Below are 19,579 nucleotides of genomic sequence, written 5' to 3'. Positions count from 1 at the left end.
ATGCAATGTGATAAGATTCTTGTTGAGACCATTGATACTGTAGAAACCTTGAATGCTACTCCTCTGATATAGTCACAGTACGCGGTTCACTCGAATAGGTGACTAACAAGGGAACCATACTTTTAGGATTTGCAAACTCCATCCCAACTTTCACAAACTCAGACCAGTGATCACAAAGTTAGTTGTTGGAACAATTAGAACAGCCATGAGCAAGGTGACCCACCATGAACAAGTCACAAATAAATCAGTACAAGACTGCCACGGCTTGAAGAAACTCAGACCTAGCCCCAAAAAAGTGTCAACGTAACAGCAAACAGCAAAGCAAAAGATTTCTTTCCTTGCTTCAGCCCACATTTATTTCCTTATATTTCAATTCATTATTTTGTATAGTTAGCATATATTTAGTTTACATGTATAGGGCTTGACAGATTATAGTTTACTTGTATAGGGCTGGAATCATGCTAGACCTTATTTACTTTCCATGTATAGCATTCTTGTAAAGTCTATATATAATATACAGAACTCAAGGCCAATTCATTCGGCCATTCACAAAATATTTGACATGGTATCAGAGCCAGCCGATTGCTAGGTTTGTTTTTCCCTTCGATTTTTTGTCTTCTTGGTTTCATGGCTGTTGTGGTTTTGTTTTCTCTTCTGGAATTTTTCTCCGTTCTTTCGGTACTTCTGTGGCTGCATGGCTGTCGGCACAGTAGCTTTCTGGGTTGCCATTTATTCCTCCAGTTTATTATGTCCTTGTGATTCTCGGCAACCAGGCAACAGTTTTCTGTTGCTGTTTGTGACTTTTGGCAAGCGGGCACAGCAGGTTTCTGGGTTGCCACTTATTTCTCCAGTTTCTGTTGCTATTTATGACTCTTAGCAACTAGGCTTGTGACTTTCAGCAGGCATAGCAGGTTTCTGGTTTGCCACTTATTTCTCCAGTTTCTGTTGCTGTTTGTGACTCTCGGCAAGGAGGCAACAGCTTCCTGTTGCTGTTTCTAACACTTATCTTCTTGGCGCAGCAGGTTTTTGGTTCAAGGTTTAATTTTTAGTGCAGTTTTTTGGTTCAAGATTTAATTTTTTAGTGCAGGGAGGTTGTTCTTGGTTTTTCTTTGTACCTGCGTTGTTTATTTTGGGCTTCTAGATTTTCTGGTGGTCTGTTTCTTTTGGCACAGTGTTTTATTTTGGGCTTCTTGATTTTCTTCTTTATTTTGCATGGACTCTGCACCCGTGTGTGCCAACTTTACGGGCAACAATTATTCTACGTGGGCTTTTTAGTTTGAACTTTTCCTGAAGGGAAAAATATCTTTGGGATCATATTGATGGCACAAATTGTGCACCCAATTCTGATAAATCCAAGGAGTTCGTAGCTTGTCCTTCATGGGCTGTGCTTGGTGCTCGGATTATGTCTTGGCTTCTTGCTCGGTCGGCCACATATGGTCCCCAACTTGCGACCTTATCACATCGCTTAATCCATGTGGACTTATTTAAAAACAGTATATCATCAAGATAACGGTGCTCGGATTATGTCTTGGCTTCTTGTTCGTATCCGCCCGCAGAATCGTCAGGCCCAGGCATTCCAGACTTATGTTAGTGTACCTCACTCAATGACTTTTACGGCCCTGGCTCTTCTTCAGGTGACTTCTCTCTTCCTGCGCCTCCTCCAGCAAATTACTGCACACCTGAAAGGGTGCAACATATACTAATTTCGGCATTATCAGCAATGGGGCTCCAAGGTAACAATTCTACTAATCTCTGGTATGTGGACTCAGGCGCCTCTAATCACATGACGAATAATCCCACTACCTTGTGTCATGTTTGGCCCTACGTTGGTCAATCTGCTATTCAGACTGCCAATGACATTTCTTTGCCAATAGCTGCTGTCAGAAATGCCTCTTCTAAGTTCACTAATGTGTTTCTTGCTCCTCAGCTTTTCACGAATCTTATTTCTGTCGGTCAATTAGTTAACAACAATTGTGCTGTTAATTTTTCTGGTAATGGTTGTGTTGTGTAGGACTAGGTAACGGGGGAGCCGATCGTGAAGGGACCTAAAGTGGGGCGCTTGTTTCCACTACTTTTGCCTGTTCTAGCACGTTCTCCAGTTTCTTCTATAAAGTCTTTTACTTGTAGTAATGTTTCAGATCTTAGTATGGTGTGGCATCGTTGTTTAGGCCATCCCAATACTCATATCTTATCTTATGTATTAAACTCTGGTTTACTTGGTAATAAAGAACATTTTTCTTTATCTCTTGAGTGTGCCTTTTGCAAACTTGGTAAAAGCAAAACTCCTCGCTTCCCTTTGCATGCTAATAAAGCTTTTCGGTGTTTTGAGCTTATCCATAGTGATGTTTAGGGACCTTCCCTGGTTAGTTCACATGAAAAATTTAAATACTATGGGACTTTCATTGATGATCATAGTAGATTTAGTTGGGTCTACTTTCTTCACTCTAAATTTGAGGTTTTTTGTACTTTCACTAAGTTTTTAGCGTATGTTGACAATCAATTTTTTGCTTCTATTAAGACATTACACACAGATTTTGGTGGTGAATATGTGTCTACTGAGTTTCAGGCATTTTTGGCTTCTAAAGGCATTATTCATCAACGTTCATCTCCTATTACTCCCCAACAGAATGGAGTAGCCGAACAGAGAAATCGTCATCTCCTATATGTGGTCTGTACTCTCTTGCTGGAATCCTCTGTTCCATCCTTGTTTTGGGTTGAGGCTCTAAAAACTGCTACTTGATTAATCGTTTACCTTCTCAAGTCCTTCTCATGGAGTCTCCTTATTTCTGTTTATTTTCTAAGCAACCTAGTTACAATGACCTCCGTACCTTTGGTTGTGTGGGCGACATAAATTATCTACTCAATCTGTTCGATGTGCATTCTTGCGATACAATGTGTGTCAAAAGGGATTTGTTTGCCATGATCCTACACTACATCATACACGCATTTCTAGGAATGTTATTTTCTTTGAAAATCAACATTTCTTTCTTGTGTCCTCTGTACCCTCCTCTCCTACTATGATTCTCCCCTCCTTTGAGGAGCAGTTCTCGGATGCTCATCTAGTCAGTTCTTGTTTTAAACCAGGTATTGTGTATACGCGGCGCCCCCGCCCACAGTCGCTTCCTGTAGCTCATCCGATATCTGATCCAACCACGCTCCACATTCAGTCAATTGCAGCACCTCCAGAGCCTTTGGTACGTCGTTTTTCTCGAGAAACATATCCTTGAAATCACTTGCACCTTACTTTATCAAATGCATGCAACTTAAGTGTTTTGGAGTGATGCTGTACTTATTGCTTGCTTTCTGATCAACAAGATGCCATCCTCTATTTTTAGTGGTAAAATTCCCTACTCCTTTCTCTTTCCTAATTCACCTTTATTCTCTCTCCCTCCTCGTATATTTGGGTTTGTCCTCTGTTCATCAACTAGCTCCTTGTGTGGAAAAGTTGGATCCTCGTGCTATAAAATGTGTCTTTCTGTGCTACTCATATACTCAAAAGTGATATCATTGTTATAGTCTTGTGTTGCATCACTTTTTTTTTTCTACAAATGTTACCTGCTTTGAGTCTACACCTTAATACACCTAGTCCTTGAGCGCTTCTGAGCTCATTGAGTCTCTTCCTCTGCCTAATCTTTTAGATTCTACTTTGTTGTCCTTGCCCAACCAACCATCTGAGTCTCCATGTAGTTTTAGTCCTTCTCATTGTCTCGATCATCCTAATTTGCTAGTATATTCATTACAACGACTTCAAGGAAGAGAATCCCCTCTAGGTTCTATTACTTCACCTTTGGTTTCCTTGTCTGATGATCATATTTCTTATGTTGTTGATCCTCCCATTGCTATTTGGAAAGGTAAACACACATGTACCAACATCCCATTTCCAACTATGTGTGTTATGACTTCTTGTACCCTCCTGTTATTGTTTTGTTACTACACTATCATCTATTGCCCTTCCTAAATCTATTTTCGAAACCTTAGCCCACTCTGGGTGTAGGAATGCTTTGGTTGAAGAGATGAATGCTTTATAGGAAAATGGCACTTGGGACTTGGTATCTCGTCCTATTGACAAGTTTGTGGTTGGTTTTTGCTGGATACATTGTGAAAGTCAACCCTGATGGTTTTGTGGCTCGTCTAAAGGCGTGTCTTGTTGCTAAGGGGTATACTTAGGTGTATGGTTTGGATTATTGTGACACCTTATCTTCGATTGACAAACTTAAATCAGTACGTCTGTTCATCTCCTTGGCTACTACTTGCTACTAGCCTCTGCATTAGCTAGATGTGAAGACTACCTTCTTGCATGGTGATCTTGAGGAGGAGGTCTATATGGAGCAACCACCTGGGTTTGTTGCTCAGGGGGAGTCAGGTTTAGTGTGTCGGGTCAAGAAGGTACTATATGGTTTAAAAATAGTCTCCCAGAGCATGGTCTAGTTGTTTTAGTGTTGTAGTACTTTAACTTGTTCTTCAACAGTGTGCAATGGATCATTTTGTGTTTTATCTTCATACTTCATTAGGTAGGATCCTTCTTGTTTATGTGAATGATATTGTTATTATAGGTGATGATGATAAAGGTATTCAAAGTCTCAAACTTTTTCTAAAGACTAGGTTTCAAACTAAAGATTTGGGACCATTGAAATATTTTTTGGATATAGAAGTATATCTAGATCTCATATGACAACTGTTTTGCAACTGTAGAAGTATGTTTTTGACCTATTGGATGAAATTGGATTGTGGGGATCCAAACCGGTTGATACACCCATGGATCCTAACAGCGAGTTAATATCGGATATGCTTGATTTGCTGCCTAATCTCGGAAAAAATACCGCAGACTTGTTGAAAAGTTGAATTATCTCACAATTACTTAGCCGAATATATCTTTTGCAACAAGTGTTGTGAGTAAATTTCTAGATTATTGAAGGATAAGTGACCGGGACACAGTTCATATCTTGAGATATCTCAAAGGTGCACTTGGGAAAGGTTTTTATATTGTGATTAGGGTCACACTTATATTCATGGATATACTGATGTAGATTGGGCTGGATTGCCTTTTGACGGAGATCCACAACTGGGTACTATATCTTGGTTGGTGGTAATTCTTGGAAGAGTAAGAAACAAACTGTGGTAGCTAGGTCAAGTGCTGAATCGGAATATAGAGCTATGACTCACACTACGTGTGAACTTGTTTGGTTGAAGAACATGTTGGAAGAAATGGGTTTTTTACATTTTCAAATCTCAGCCTATGAAGTTGATGTGTGATAATCAAGCTGCTTTTCATATTGCCTCCAACCTGGTCTTTCATAAGCGAAACACAATGAAGTTGATTGCCACTTTGTTCGTGAGAAACTTGTGCAAAAGCTCATTACTACTGCTTATGTGAAGTTTGATATGCAGCTTGCTGATTTGTTTACCAAGGCTTTTGGGGGGTGCTCGTGATAAATTTATTTGTAACAAGCTAGAAGCATATGACGTTTATGCTCGAGCTTGAGGGGGAGAGTTAAGAGGTTATTTATGTCTTTTAGAATTATTACTATTATTATTGTGTTAGTATGTTAATTAGTGAGAGTTAGTAAGGGTGTTATTGTCATTAGAATGTATTTGATTTGTATTATAAATAGTGGGCAAGTTTGATCATTCATTTTAATCAAAATCTCAACAGTTTTCTGTTGTCTTTTTTGTTTTCAATCTTTTCTTTCTTTTGTCTAGCAGGACTTCTTGTTCTCCTGGTTGTATATTCTTCCTTCTCTAATAAAAAATTTGTCTTGTTTTGTTTTCCAAAAATATTACAAAGTTTAGTCTTTCATAAGCGGGAAATGGGAAAGAAGGGTTGGGGACAGCAGTTCATCGGTTGGATTGGGAGCAGTAAGCACTAAGCAGCTCAACTCTTCAAATTTGGGGGAGAGAAACTGTCAAGACGATAGAGAGAGATTCTCAAAGAGAATACCGTCGTCCTTGATCTGCTGGAGTGAGACAACTGCCTGGTTGTCTCATCAGAGGAGCAGTCCTTGCTGGAAAAGTTAGCCTCAGGGTGTTCATAGAGGGAGGGAGAAGGTCCGTCGAGGGAGGCAGGGCTGCTCATGCTCTGAACGTTGCAAGAACAAACAGCAGAACAAGTCCTTTCGAGCCCTAATGGCATCTTTTCTAATTTCTTTTATATTTTTCTATTAAAAAGTAGGTAAATGGGCATGCCAGTAGGTGTATGCCTTAGGGTCTGAGGCATGAAAGGCATGCCTTTTGGTTGGAGCGTATGCCCTGCTATTCACCTTTTAGGATTTGTGCATTTTAAATTATGCCTTGGGGTATTTTGAGCTCAAAAACGCATAAAGGCGTGAATTGGAACACCTTTTATAACACTGGATATATGCATTTAAAAATGGAGGAAGAGAAGGAAAATAGATTTGTAGAAGAGAGCTATAGGGTGGAAAATCAAGGTAGAAAATTGGTCAGGCACAAGGGCATCCAAAGAGCTAATTATGAGTAGTACGAAAAACATGGCAAAAATACAATGCCTAGTGCACAAAGCTCCTTTATTCTGGGGAGGGGATGATGGGCATTCTCTTCTAAATGTTTTGGGCAGTTAGTTTTCTGATCTTTAGCATGATTGGTTGGCAGTGTTAGCTTGATTTTCAATCTGCTTGCTATTATTATTTTTTAAAAATAAAACCTTTTATTTGTTTTGTTTTCTTTTGTTTTGTGTTTTTTGTATTCTTTTGCAGCTGGAGGATTTAGTGTCATTGATATATATTTGGAGAGATAGAGAGAGGGACCTCAATCACACTAACTCACTAATTATATGGGCTATAGTTTGGTATTTTTATTCGGCACTGGATCTTGCCATGGTAGTTTGATTCTCGCTTCTCCATGTGACATGATGACTGTTCGTAAAGGTACATTATCCAGTAGTCAATCTCCTATCTTTGACTGATCCTGCCCAATCTGCAATATCAAAGCTCCTATTTCACTTGTACACTAGTCCTTCACCCAGAGAGCTCAAACAATAAACACGGGCAACAAACCTAGAATCCAAGGTCTCTTGGCAACCATAGCTTTGATATCATGTTAGACTACTAGTTTTCCAAAAAGTTTAAGCTATTAGGTTGTGAGCCAACAATATATATCAAGCATTCAATATCCAAGTAGTGGCCAACGTTACATTTTGATCACAAAATTGAGGGCTCCAAGCTTGTTTCCCAATTATTCAACGAAGTTTAAGAACATTTGCCTTTGTCCTTTTTTTGATTTCATATTTTCTGACATTTGTATTCTTATAATTCTTATATCTTACTTGAGACATTAATTATTTTGAATTTTGAATTTTATTTATTTATTGTATTTTTTTTTTTCCTTTTTTTGAAAAAGACAACCCACAACATTAACTTTCTTGCATGGTGAATGTCAAATATTAAAGCATTGACAAGGTGTTTGATGGCAACAAGAGATGTATTTTTGCTTGAAGTTTTAGCTTTTAGCTTTTAAAATCTAAAAAGTAGAGCTTTTTTCCCCCAACAAATTATTCTATTCCATTATTATCCTTAGTTTCTTTTCAAATATTAAAAAATTATTAATGCATTAATTACATTTCCTAAAAATAAACATGCATTTTAGTCATTTTAAATACTTTAAGGCACTTTACAATGTTTTTATCAAACATTGAAAGCTACCATTTTCTTTCTAAAAACTCCTTTTTTTCAGGGGGAGCATACAATTTTTACAACAATCTCGATCAACTCCTTTCCATCAGCTCCTTTCTAAAAGTTTCTTTTCAAAAGCTACCCCCAGGGGGAGGGGGACTAAGCTTGAGTAAGGATTTAATGGCCTTAAATCTGTGAAAGGAAATTTCCTATGATCGTGTAAATTGGTAGAAAAGGATTTATTTAGCTAGCTCCACCTAGTGAGGCTTGAAGCTTGGTTTGTTGTTATTGTTGTTTTGCATATAGACCTGGCTTCTCTAAAGGAATGACACAGTCACTTTGTGTATGAATAAATTTCTTGGATCTTTGTCTTGACTGTGTGCCTAGCATGTTATATCTTATGCATGTTTATGGTATTATGTGCTTTGGATTGTTCCCTGTACATAAATGTGATAGTGGTATTATCCTACATTTGCTTTATATGTGTTGTTTTCAGTTATTGAATACACATTGCTTGTCCACTCTATACTAAGGTGTGATTAGAGGTTTCCGGTTTGCTTAATAGATAATTTAGTATAATTATCCTTGCATTTTTTTGGGTTTCTGTCTTCTTGTTTCTGGTTGTTTCCTCACATTCCCATTGTTCTATTTCTTGTTCATGTTTCTGAAATGTTTTATTTCTGGATCAACTGAAATATTTACTTATTCGAAAAACCTGCATGTAATACTGAGTTATAGGCTTATAGCCCTAGATTTGTTGTTGTGTGACCTAGAGGTCATGGGTTCGAGGCATGGAAACAGCCTCTTGTAAAATTGCAAGGTAAGGTTGCATACTATAGACCCATTGTGGTCTGCTCCTTCCCTAGACCCCACATATGTGGGAGCTTTGTTCGCTGGGCCGTCCTTTTTTTTTTTTTAAGATTCTCTCTTACTACTAACAATTTTTGGAAAGGCCCTGTGGAATTTTAACATATAAATTGTTGCTCAATGAAATGATTATTGCCACCTCTCTGCAGATCAATGACATTAGAAAGCTGATAGGACCCATCGCTGACAAGCTTCCAGCCCTATGTTCGGATGCTTCAATATCAAGGTACCTTAGAGCAAGGAATTGGAATACAAAGAAGGCAAGCAAGATGCTGAAAGAAACCCTAAAATGGAGACTGGATTACAAGCCGGAGAAAATTCGATGGGTATGCATTTTGTGCTTGTCACTCTTTGGTTAGTGTTAGATAACAACCCTGTCAATTTATTTCTCTCAAATATTCTTTCGAACCAATGACTGAATAATGTACTGAAAGTTTTTGTTATGCTGGTTTATGATCTCTTTGCATCATCAGTCGTTAGCATGAGCTTTTCCTTTTGCAACAACTAGTGGAGACAGCATGTGCAAGCCACGTGCCAACCTCTTCCATCAAGATTTTTCCGTTAAAATTGGCAATTCTTTTCCCATTCTAAAACCTTTAAAATGCTAATCACTGCAACAACTAGTATAGATAGCATGTGCAAGCCTCATGCCAACCTCTTCCATCATGATTTTTTCTTTCAAATTAGCAATTTTTTTCCCATTCTAAAACAGTGACCACCTTTGACACTCTTGCTAAATCCACCTTTTCAGAGCACTCCTATATAGCTTTTGAATTTCCTCCTTTCTAGAGTGAGAGAGAGAGACTGGAAAATGGCGGGGCCCGAGGTTGACTGTCAACTGGCAAGAGCTGCAAAACTTCTTTTTTCTTCTTCTCCTTCTGTCTTTTCCTCTGCTTTCCCTTCCTTTCCCTCCCTTTTTTCTGCGGAATTCTGGTGCTATTCCGTGAGAATGCTTCTAATTTGGGAGAATTCTTACTATTCTAGTATTGTCGGTGCTATTCTGGGACCGTTGGTTTTTATCTAAGAGTATTGGTGATAGGTGAAGAATAGAGCTAATTATTGGGATGGGGGAGAGGTTATTAGGGGCCGAAATTAGAGGCGTCAACTAGGGATGAAAATTGAGGGCATGATTTGGGGCGAAAATGGGCACATGATCAAGGGGTGAAAATTGGGACATGAGCTGGGAGTGATAATGAGGGCATGATTTGGGGGGTTGAAGGGAAATTGACAATGATGGAGTGTGGGAGAACATGCGCATATCACAGCCACAGGCGAGCACACGCTGCACATGTGCTACACGCAGGGGTGTGTATGCATGCTGTGCGTGAAAGCCACGTGTGAGCGCGTGTGAAATTTTTTATTATATACATTAATTTTTATTATTTTATTTTTATTTGAAAAAAAATTTATTTATGCACAAGAAAAATCAAAATAAATTTCAGAAAGGCTAGAAAATTTAGGGAATCTCTCGATTTCTTTTGCAATGATTTTCAGACCAGACCCTTTAAAGCATGTGGAAGGGAGAAAATAAGTAGAAATCAGGTCAAAATGGTAATTGACACACTTTTCATATGACTGAAACTAATATGCTCATAATACAACCCACCCTCACTGTTTAAAAAATAGACCTCTCCCTTCAGTGATTTCTTGGGTAGATGGTAACAGCTACCAGTCCCAAAAGAGACTCAAGACCCGCAATCCACTTTGCTCCTTTAATGATAGGATACATACATGAATACCTACATAGTTCCATACACTCACATATGTTTGTGTGTTTTTAAGTCAAAAGCTCAAAGATGTTTGCAAAGAAGTTATGTTTCACAGTAGCCTTTAAAACTGTACCTGTATTTGTACCTCACCAGCCTGACCTTGTTTTTGTTTGTGTGTGTTTTCTTTTTTTCCTATTTTGAAATTTGATTTACTTTTTATTTTCTGAAGGATGCTGCTTACTTTTCATTGATATTGCTATCTTAATTATGGTAGTGTCAATTCATTAGAATAATGGTGTAAGATGCTAGTTGATATCATTCTTTTTGTGCTTATTGATATATACTTTCTCCCTGCCCATTAGGAAGACATCGCTCATGAAGCTGAGACTGGGAAAATATATAGAGCTAATTACTTTGACAAGCATGGAAGAACTGTTCTTATCATGAGACCTGGATTCCAGGTGAAGGAAAAAAAAAATATGATTATAGTACCTTAGAATTCAATAGTTGTACTAGTTTCATGTTTGTATTTTTCTTCATTGGTTTATGATCTATGCTTTGCTTTTGCCAGAATACAAACTCGACAAGAGGGCAGATAAGGTACTTGGTTTATTGTTTGGAGAATGCCATAATGAATTTAAAACCAGATCAGGAACAGATGGTGTGGCTAATTGATTTTCAAGGGTGGAACACATCAAGCATATCAATAAAGGTGACGCGTGAAACTGCTCATATATTGCAAGATCATTACCCTGAGAGATTGGGTCTAGCAATTCTCTATAACCCCCCAAAAATCTTTGAATCGTTTTGGACGGTATGTTGCAATGTTGAAGTCATAACATCATTTACTCATCCTGAGGTTATTGCACAATCATCTTGAGATGTTATTGCTATAAAGCCTGATTGGTTTGCATATCTAGATATAATATCTACTAACATAATTGTATTTCTATAATGTGCTATCATAAAAACAGAAAAAAATATCTATACCAATATGTGAGCTTTGTGCAAGATCATGCATGCTCACACACTGCAGAAATAAACAAACATGCCTGCACAAATCAATGTCCAACCATGTTTGATATGAAAAAAAATGATAAAAAGAGATTATAAGAATACCAACCTTTGGATTCATGTAGCTTATTTGATAATGCACACATGGCAGACTTCTAAGCATATACATACAGAGTGACGACAACCAAGAAATTCTTCCAAACACCCTCTCAAAGAAAGAGAGAGATGGAGTGGCCAACAAGTGGTAGCTTGTGGCTGCCCCTTGTGCTCATGCCCCCCATTCAACCCTAATCCTAATTAGGGTACTAAATCTTATATGTATTCCAATTATGCCCCTTATGCATCTCATGTTCTTAACCTCTAATTTATGCTTAATTGCACTTTGTCCTTTTAGTGAATGATCTCCCTTACATTTTTCGTGTGCGACCCCTTAGGTTTTCTAATTTGACAATTGAGATAATGATATTAATTTCCATTAATGTCTCAGTTAAAACGTTGTAACTAACTAGAAGACACAATTCTCCAGATGAATCCAAGACTAATTCCCAAGATGTACAATGCTTCTCTCAAGTCCTTTAAGATGAAGTTATTTGAGATCAATACTTTGACTAATGACATCATGCCTATGTCATTCATTACCAATTAATAGAATGTCATGTAGATACTATATAAAAAATGATAATGTTATGATTTATTTTAGACACAATTCATGTTCTTCATGAATAAAAAATATTGGCTCAATTCATCAATCATCACAAGTCATAATGAATGTTCCAACTTCAAGAAGGTTACTTAAGCCTTTCTTTAGCTTGTGCACTTTGTGAATTCTGCCATTGGATATAAGTATATGACTCGGTCCATGTAGATATCTTCCTCATGATATTCATTTAAATGTGTTGTCTTCATATCCATTTGCCAAATCTCATAATCTGTGTTCCACCATAGCAAATACAATCCTAATGGATTTTAGCATCGCTATTGACAAAAAAGGTTTCCTTATAATCAATACCTTGCATTTGTTGTAACTTTTTGCCATTAACCTAGCTTTGCTCCACCTTTCTATTGGAGCTTGTCTTTCTCTTGTAGATCTATTTGCCTCCAATAGGCACATGCCTTTAGGAGGGAAATCCACACTTAGTTGGAATACATATAATCTATTTCAAGTCCGTGGCCTCTAGCTATGTTTTGGAACCAATATTAGTCATTGCTTCCTTGTAGTTTGCCAGACCATTTGTAATCACTGTCATCTAGGTGGATTAATTCCTCTACATCTTCAAGGGGAAATCCATCTCTTTGGAAGTCTAGTTTTTTTGCTAGATCTACAAGGAGGTAGCATGTCCACTGTTTCTACCACAATAGGAGCTTCTGCATTTTTTTTATTGATTTGTGGTTCTTCAGATAACTACTCTACTTGTATCAACTTTCTCGAAATTTTCTTCTAGATTTAACTCATTTTTAAGAAAGGTGATGTGCTTGCTAACAAAGACTTCTTGTTCACTTGCAAGACAGAAAAATATCCCAATGACTCTTTGGGACGATGCCCTTCAAACCTACAAATATCAGTCCTAGCTTTTAGTTTGGCTGCTTTTAATTTCTTAAGATTAGCAAGACATCCCCATATCTTAGTATGATTAAGACTCAATTTCTCTTGATACCATATCTCATAAGGTGTCTTGGGAGCGGACTTGGAAGGAACTCTATTAAAAATGTCCCTAAATGCTCATAGCTCCACAGATTTCGCAAAAGGAGTCCTCTTGACTTTCTTCAACACAGCATCCCTTACAAAATGACAGTCAACTTGAATGTGGTTTGTTTGTTGGACTACTAGCAAGTTAAATGGCAGCTTGATTATGCAAAACATATCTGTTGGCTTCATTACCAAGAATTGCATCTCTGATGGAGGAGACTTCGGCCATATAAGCTCACTCGCAATATAAGCAAGCTTGGTATTCTCCTTGAGTAGTAGATCTTGCTATGGTAGTTTGTTTCTTGCCACGCTAGGTAACAAGATTACCTCTCACAAATGTACAATACCCAAGTATAGGCCTTCGATCATCAGTAGAGCCAGCCCAATCTCCATTAGAGTATCCCATGATTTCATAATTTCTATCATAGTCCTAAATCTCCACGAAATTTGCAAAATTTCCGCTTGTCCACAACCCTCAAAATTGGAATAGCAATCAATTTCCATCTTACAAAATTTCTGTCTAAATTTCCAAGAATCATTCAAATGTATCAAAATCTTGAAATTTCAGCAACACTTTGTTGAAGCTTTAAAACTGTCCTTGAAATTAAAATTTGAGAAACCCGAACTGAAATTTCTCTCTTAGCTAATATTCTTATTGAAATTAAAGATTCTTTCAAGATGGATATGAATGATACCTTTCGGATTTTTCAAATTTTATGAAAAATTAATGTTAGATATTAGCTTCCACATTTTATTTGATCATTTATATCTAAATTAGATATACTTGCATAATAGATAATATTCAACTAATTTATGAATTTCATTTTATTAACTAAACATGTATAATTTATTGCACTGTATACATCAGATACATTTCATTGGTGTATTATTCATAATATTTTGCTTCTATATCTTGCATTATTATGTTTATTATCATTTTTTTTTTAAAGTTTCATAAAAAGAATTACATGCTTTACTAGTGATTTCCATTATTTTTAAAAATTGAAATTGAAATTTTTATTTGAAATTTCGGTATATTTTTAGCCTTCAAATTTTTATCAGAATTGAAATTTAAGACCTTAGTTTCTATTACGTATATCAACCCTCTGCCAAGAGCCCCTTCGAGATAGTTTGCTCCAAAATTGCTCTCCTTGATTCAATGTTCTATAAGTACGAGCGTGCCTGCATTGCCACTATGTAGACAACATTGAATGCATGGACAGTTAGCTTCACAGTCTTCCCCAATTTCTGTTTGCATCTATCAGATCCCAATATGAGAACTGCTCTTAAAGTCTTGATCCAGATTGTTGGAGCACCCTAGATCTCTAATTCCATAGCAGCCACCCTCCACCATCAAATGGTTTATAGACTTCAGAACCATTCTTTTGATCCTGCAACCCCTCGAGAAAATCAAGATGCTCTCCTCTTTAATTATGATACTACTCTTGTCCCGAGCCATGTCCACATCCCAAGGCAGCTACCTAGAGAAGAACTCCTCCGCAAAATCCTACAAATAGCATCTAGTGTACTTGTTAGATTTTCTATAAATTGACTCACTACCCCCCATAGAAAATATATATCTAGTGACAATCAAGTAGTCAACTTGTCAACCAACTACCTTCATTGATGTTAGAACTTAATGCATTTTCTTTTTTAATCTAAAAAACAAAATCTAAGTGATGGCTGAAAATATTACTTGTATTTTATTGTTTAATTCCATGAATGTTTTAAAATTTAAAGCAATGGAATGCAGAAATGCATGTTGGACCATTTCTAAGATCTTGTCTTACATCGTGTGGAATGGTAGGAAAGAAATGCATATTGAAGCTACCTATAAGAAAAACTATTTTCAAACTACTAGTCAACTGATTATATCCTATTGGGTGATAATAGTTGTTGTTTGATTCATTTTAATGCTTGTAAGTTCTGATAATTTATTTATAACACATTCTAGGTACATGAAGGAGGTAAATCGAAGTGATTAAACACTTGATTTTCATTCTCTAGCATATTTATGCTTCAAGAGCATTGTCTGCATGATTCCCATACAAATGTCTGCAGAGAGTTTCTTAGTAAATTTTTTCACTGGTTTTTCCCCCTTAATTATTGTCCTTGATAATTTGAATCATGAATTTATTTAATTTGTTGCTTTTTCATTAATTGGTCAAGAAAAAGAGAGTTGACTTATGCAGTGATCACATTCTCTTCCTTCAGTATAGCTTGAAAGAATCTTGTTTTTTCGCTATTTATTTTCTGACATCCTGAAGGCACCTGCCAATTTTATAATAACAGAAAATGGTGTGCCAGCATATATATGATGCATTATTGGTGCAGGATTGGAAAGATTGGCTGAAAATCTTGCAAATGATGAAAGAAATTTGAGAAATTCATTGAGTATAATGTTCTAGACAGTGTTAATCAGTTTGATGTTTTTAATCCTATATGATAACTTTTTTTTGGAACATTTGAGCGTGTTTTGATCTCACTTCTTAAAATAGGGCATTTTATTTTATTTTATTTTATTTCATTTAAAAATTCAGTTTTTGTTAGCTCTTATTCTCAATATTAAAATAGTGATTTCTTAGTTCAATCATCTATTTTTGATACTCCTGACTTCGTTGTAATATGACAGCAAAAATTATATCCCCTGATTGCAGCTGCTACAGGTGGTTGCATTTTGGTTCTACTTAAGCTCGTGAAGTATCCATATGAAAAATCAATAATTTTTTTGTTAAGCACTTAATAGCTTGTGTGAGGAAAAAAAAAAGTACTTTGTTACAATGCCCCTATGAAGCGATTGCAGCATTTAGCGACTCGTAAAATTTTGGGTTAGTGCACCTCACGAAGCATGGAAAGGGAGCAGGCAACACTTGTTTGGTTGCCATCCCTACCTTTAATTTGCTCTTTCTTGTTAAAAAGAACTGTTTTGACTGACCTCATCACTCAGGAGCCTCAGAAGCGCCAACTATTTCTAGTCAGCTGTTATGTCTTTGTTGAGGTTGAATGTAAAGTCTTGCGTTTGATGTTCTAAATATCTTATCTTATTACAACTTCTTACTGTAGATGGTGAAACCATTTATAGAGCCGAAGACATTCAAGAAAGTGAAATTTGTCTACTCTGACAACGCACAAAGCCAGAAGATAATGGAAGAACTCTTTGACATGGGCAAGCTGGAATCTGCATTTGGTGGGAGGAACAAGGATGGGTTTGATTACAAGGCATATAGGGAATGGATAAGGGAGGATGACAGGAAGAAGTTGGTTTTAATTAAGTCTGAAATTCCCTCCCCATCACATGCATTGTCTATTCATACTGAACCGCAGCAAACTGCATCATTGGCTTTTGATAATTCCTTGGATGACACTGATGAAGATGGTTTTTCCTCTAGTGAAGAAATGGCCTCTCCACAGTTGGATAGTGTTGATGAGAAGGTCCAGGGCCAAAACGTTGACTGCAATGATGCTGCAAATGTTGGAGATGGCTCCAAGGATGCTGCAAATGTTGGAGATGCTACCAAAAGGCTGCAATTGAATTGAATCAGCACAAGATATGAAGACATTTCCTGGCTAATGATGTAATATTTTAGATTTTATCGACACAATAGATCACACTGGATGAGCATGAGCATGAATGCAACTTTTAATGAGAATGTTGGGCTCTTGGTTTGAAATTCAAAACCAGAGCAGTCAATTTCATTTGTTGAACTGTATCGCTTTAAGATCCATGAGTTTCCCACTCTGCATATCCTACATTTATTTCCTGTTCCAGGCTTTTTATGTTATTTCTCGAAGTAGGTGTTGATATTGTGGGCGGAGAGAATGATGTGGGAGAACTGAAACTTAGATTCCGTCATATAATTGATTTTACCCAAATGAAACATATTCTGCAAAGCGCACGCTCTTCAAAACCTGAGCTTTACGTGCTTTTACCTGAAAGCTCAATGGTTTAATGAGCTTTTACCTGTGGGAGACTGGGAATGGTTGCCAGGTTGGTTTTTTATTTCTCTGGAGGAATGGTTGAAAGTGGGTTTTGTGCTGGTAGTTGGAGGTGTGGAGTATGGGGCAAGATGCAGTTTGGCTGTTTGCTTTGGGATAATTGTAGATAGCGGGCTTGTTTGGTATCGTTGCTGTTTTTGACTTTCTGTTTCTGTTTGTGTTTCTTCACAATGAGGAAATAAATTAAATAAAAAAAAATTATTTATTTATGTTAATTTTTTGTTTCTATTGTTGCTTCTATGCAACTTGTCAAAAGATTGAAAACCAAATTTTATGATTTTTAATTATTTTGATAACCTGTTGCCAAAAATTTTAATATTCAGAAATAGTTTTTCTAAATTAAATGATATATTTTATATGCTTTTAAATTGAAATTAAAATTAAATGATCATGTGAATTTAAATATAATTAAATATTATGCAAAAATTTTAAAAAATGATAATAAAGCCAATTACGAAATAATTTTACTATTTTTCAATTGTAATGTCCAATAAATTTTTTATTGTAAAGTAAATTTTGAAAGTACAACAATTAAATAAAATAAATATAATAAATTTTAATTTAACATAGTAATTTTTTAATGTGTATTATTTGTAATTTTATTATTTTAATATATTTCTATAATATTATTTGATTTAACGATAAAAATGATTATTTTTTATTAAGTTTTTAATTTGTATCAGTTTTATAAATGTTAACCGAACATGGCGCTAGTTTCTAATTTTTAATTTCTGTTTCTGGTTTTTAGTTTTTGTTTCTCTAATTTTTGACAGTGATACCAAACGACCCCTAAGTTTGAGAAAAAGAAAAAAGGAAAAAAAATAAAAAATAAAAAAAATAAAGCAAAACCGAGCTCTTTTGAAAGGCATGAATTTCATGAATTGAGCATTAAGTGAAATTTAATAAATTTTAACAAATTTTTGTGGCCATATCTAATGTTTGGTAAATGATTACTAAGGATGGTTTGGCCTCTCTTTTTTCTGTCCAATGAACTCTTTTTTTTAAAAAAAAAAGTTTGATATAATGTGTTTGGTATTTTTTTAACATTTAAAAATCTAACTTCAATTTTTTTTTTAAGAACTTTAAAAGTATTGGATTTGAAACATCAAAAAATTAAAGTTCGATTTCTTTTTAGCAAACTATTTTTCTGTGGAGTGCCTTTTGTTTTTTTTTAAATATTACAAAATTATTAATATATTAATTATGTACGCTAAAAATATTTATCCATTTTGATCATTTTTAATATTTTTTAAACACCTTATACATTTTTTTATTAAACGCTCAAGTTTAGACTTTTAATTTTTTCTTAATAGTTCAAAAGGGATGAGCCAATTTTTATAACAATCTCAATTTTATTAGTTTCTTTCAAAAATTATAAGGGAGCCAAATTAAGCATATATCTGTATTTTTAAGTTCTTCAAATGAAAATTATTTTGTAGTTGGAGGTAAAAACAATCATAAACTAAAAAAAAAATTGTGGAATTCACAAGTCAAAATGAAATCATTGAGTTTTTGTCCTTATTATGAACATTTATGGTAGCATAATTATTTTTGGCTATTTTTATCAGAATCATACTACACTAACACAATTCATGTGCAAAATGATGTTGAATTTGATGTGTATAAAGGAGAGTGGCTTTCTTTCTTACCTTTTTTCTCTTATGTGTTTTAAAAAGTAAAGTAACTCTCGTTTCACTAGTCAATATTAAAATTTGAAGGATAAAAATACCGACTCTGTGTGTATCATTAGAGTTGCAAACAAACCAAATCTCTCATTAGCAATCAACAACTTAACTCGATAAGAGCTCCTTTATCTTTGTTCATTTAATAAATGAGCTGATCTTAAATATGAACAAATTCAACTTGTTTAAATTCATAAGCAGTTTTTTTATAGGTTTGGTTGAACTCGTTTAATAGGATTGAATTAGGTTCATTTATGGACTTGTTTAATAAGGTCAAATTTGTTTTGATAGACTATAATTGGATTTAAAGTACTATTTCGGCATGTGATTATTTAGTTCAAATTTCATAACCTTAATTTAGTAATGAAGCCAATGCCCAATGCCCAATGCCCAATGCCCAATGCTTAGCATGGTGGAGGGCAAAAAAATTCTAAAATAGTATAAGTAAATAGTTTCTTTTTTTATCTAATAGAACCCTAAGAGTCTCTTGCCTCTCAAAGTAAGAGGTTCCAAAATGGTCAAATCGTTCATGAGCATCTTGATAACTCAACTTAGTACGTTTGTTAGCTCATTCATTTATATAATAAACATGTTTTAACTAGTATATAAAAGTTTGGTTTCAACTTAGCTCAAGCTTGAGATCATTTAAAAAATTTTAATAAATAAGCATGATTATAGTGAAACTCCACTCCAGTCACTTGTAGGCCTATATAATAGGGAAATGGAATTGAACAATTCTTGAAAAAGCAATTGTAATCCAATTGAATGTCCTTTTTATTTTTTCAATTAATTTCAATGGGAATGTTGCCCAAATCATGTTCAAAGTTTTCTAAACCTCGATTCATTGAAGAAATTTGAAGAAAAAAAAATACTAAGTTATTGTACAATTGTTGAAATTGGCGCTCTTATACCAATTGTTGATGCAAATGCGCAGCGGAAGAACCTCGCAAACTCGAATCAAATCGGAACAAGTAATGCAAGCACTCAACGATTAATATA

The 19,579-nt window shown here is 35.5% G+C and overlaps 1 protein-coding gene across 3 annotated transcripts in view; it reads left to right on the top strand.

Annotated features, from left to right (window-relative positions):
• The window catches only part of LOC131144080 (uncharacterized), a 50,399-nt gene extending 33,806 nt beyond the window's left edge, over nucleotides 1–16,593 (top strand). For 2 of the 3 annotated variants that reach the window (XM_058092459.1, XM_058092457.1), the window contains 4 exons: nucleotides 8,642–8,818; nucleotides 10,564–10,662; nucleotides 10,773–11,015; nucleotides 15,966–16,593. In XM_058092459.1, the coding sequence (XP_057948442.1) occupies nucleotides 8,642–8,818; nucleotides 10,564–10,662; nucleotides 10,773–11,015; nucleotides 15,966–16,439 (993 nt within the window). In that variant the 3' untranslated portion in view covers nucleotides 16,440–16,593. The remainder of the gene's footprint in view (nucleotides 1–8,641; nucleotides 8,819–10,563; nucleotides 10,663–10,772; nucleotides 11,016–15,965) is intronic. The other variant, XM_058092460.1, reaches the window with a different exon arrangement.
• Nucleotides 16,594–19,579: the final 2,986 nt, after the last annotated feature.

This window comes from Malania oleifera, chromosome 12 (assembly GCF_029873635.1).
Source record: "Malania oleifera isolate guangnan ecotype guangnan chromosome 12, ASM2987363v1, whole genome shotgun sequence".
Lineage (NCBI taxonomy): Eukaryota > Viridiplantae > Streptophyta > Magnoliopsida > Santalales > Ximeniaceae > Malania > Malania oleifera.
Note: the sequence above shows the minus strand (reverse complement) of the source record. Positions and strands in the feature narration are given on the sequence as shown.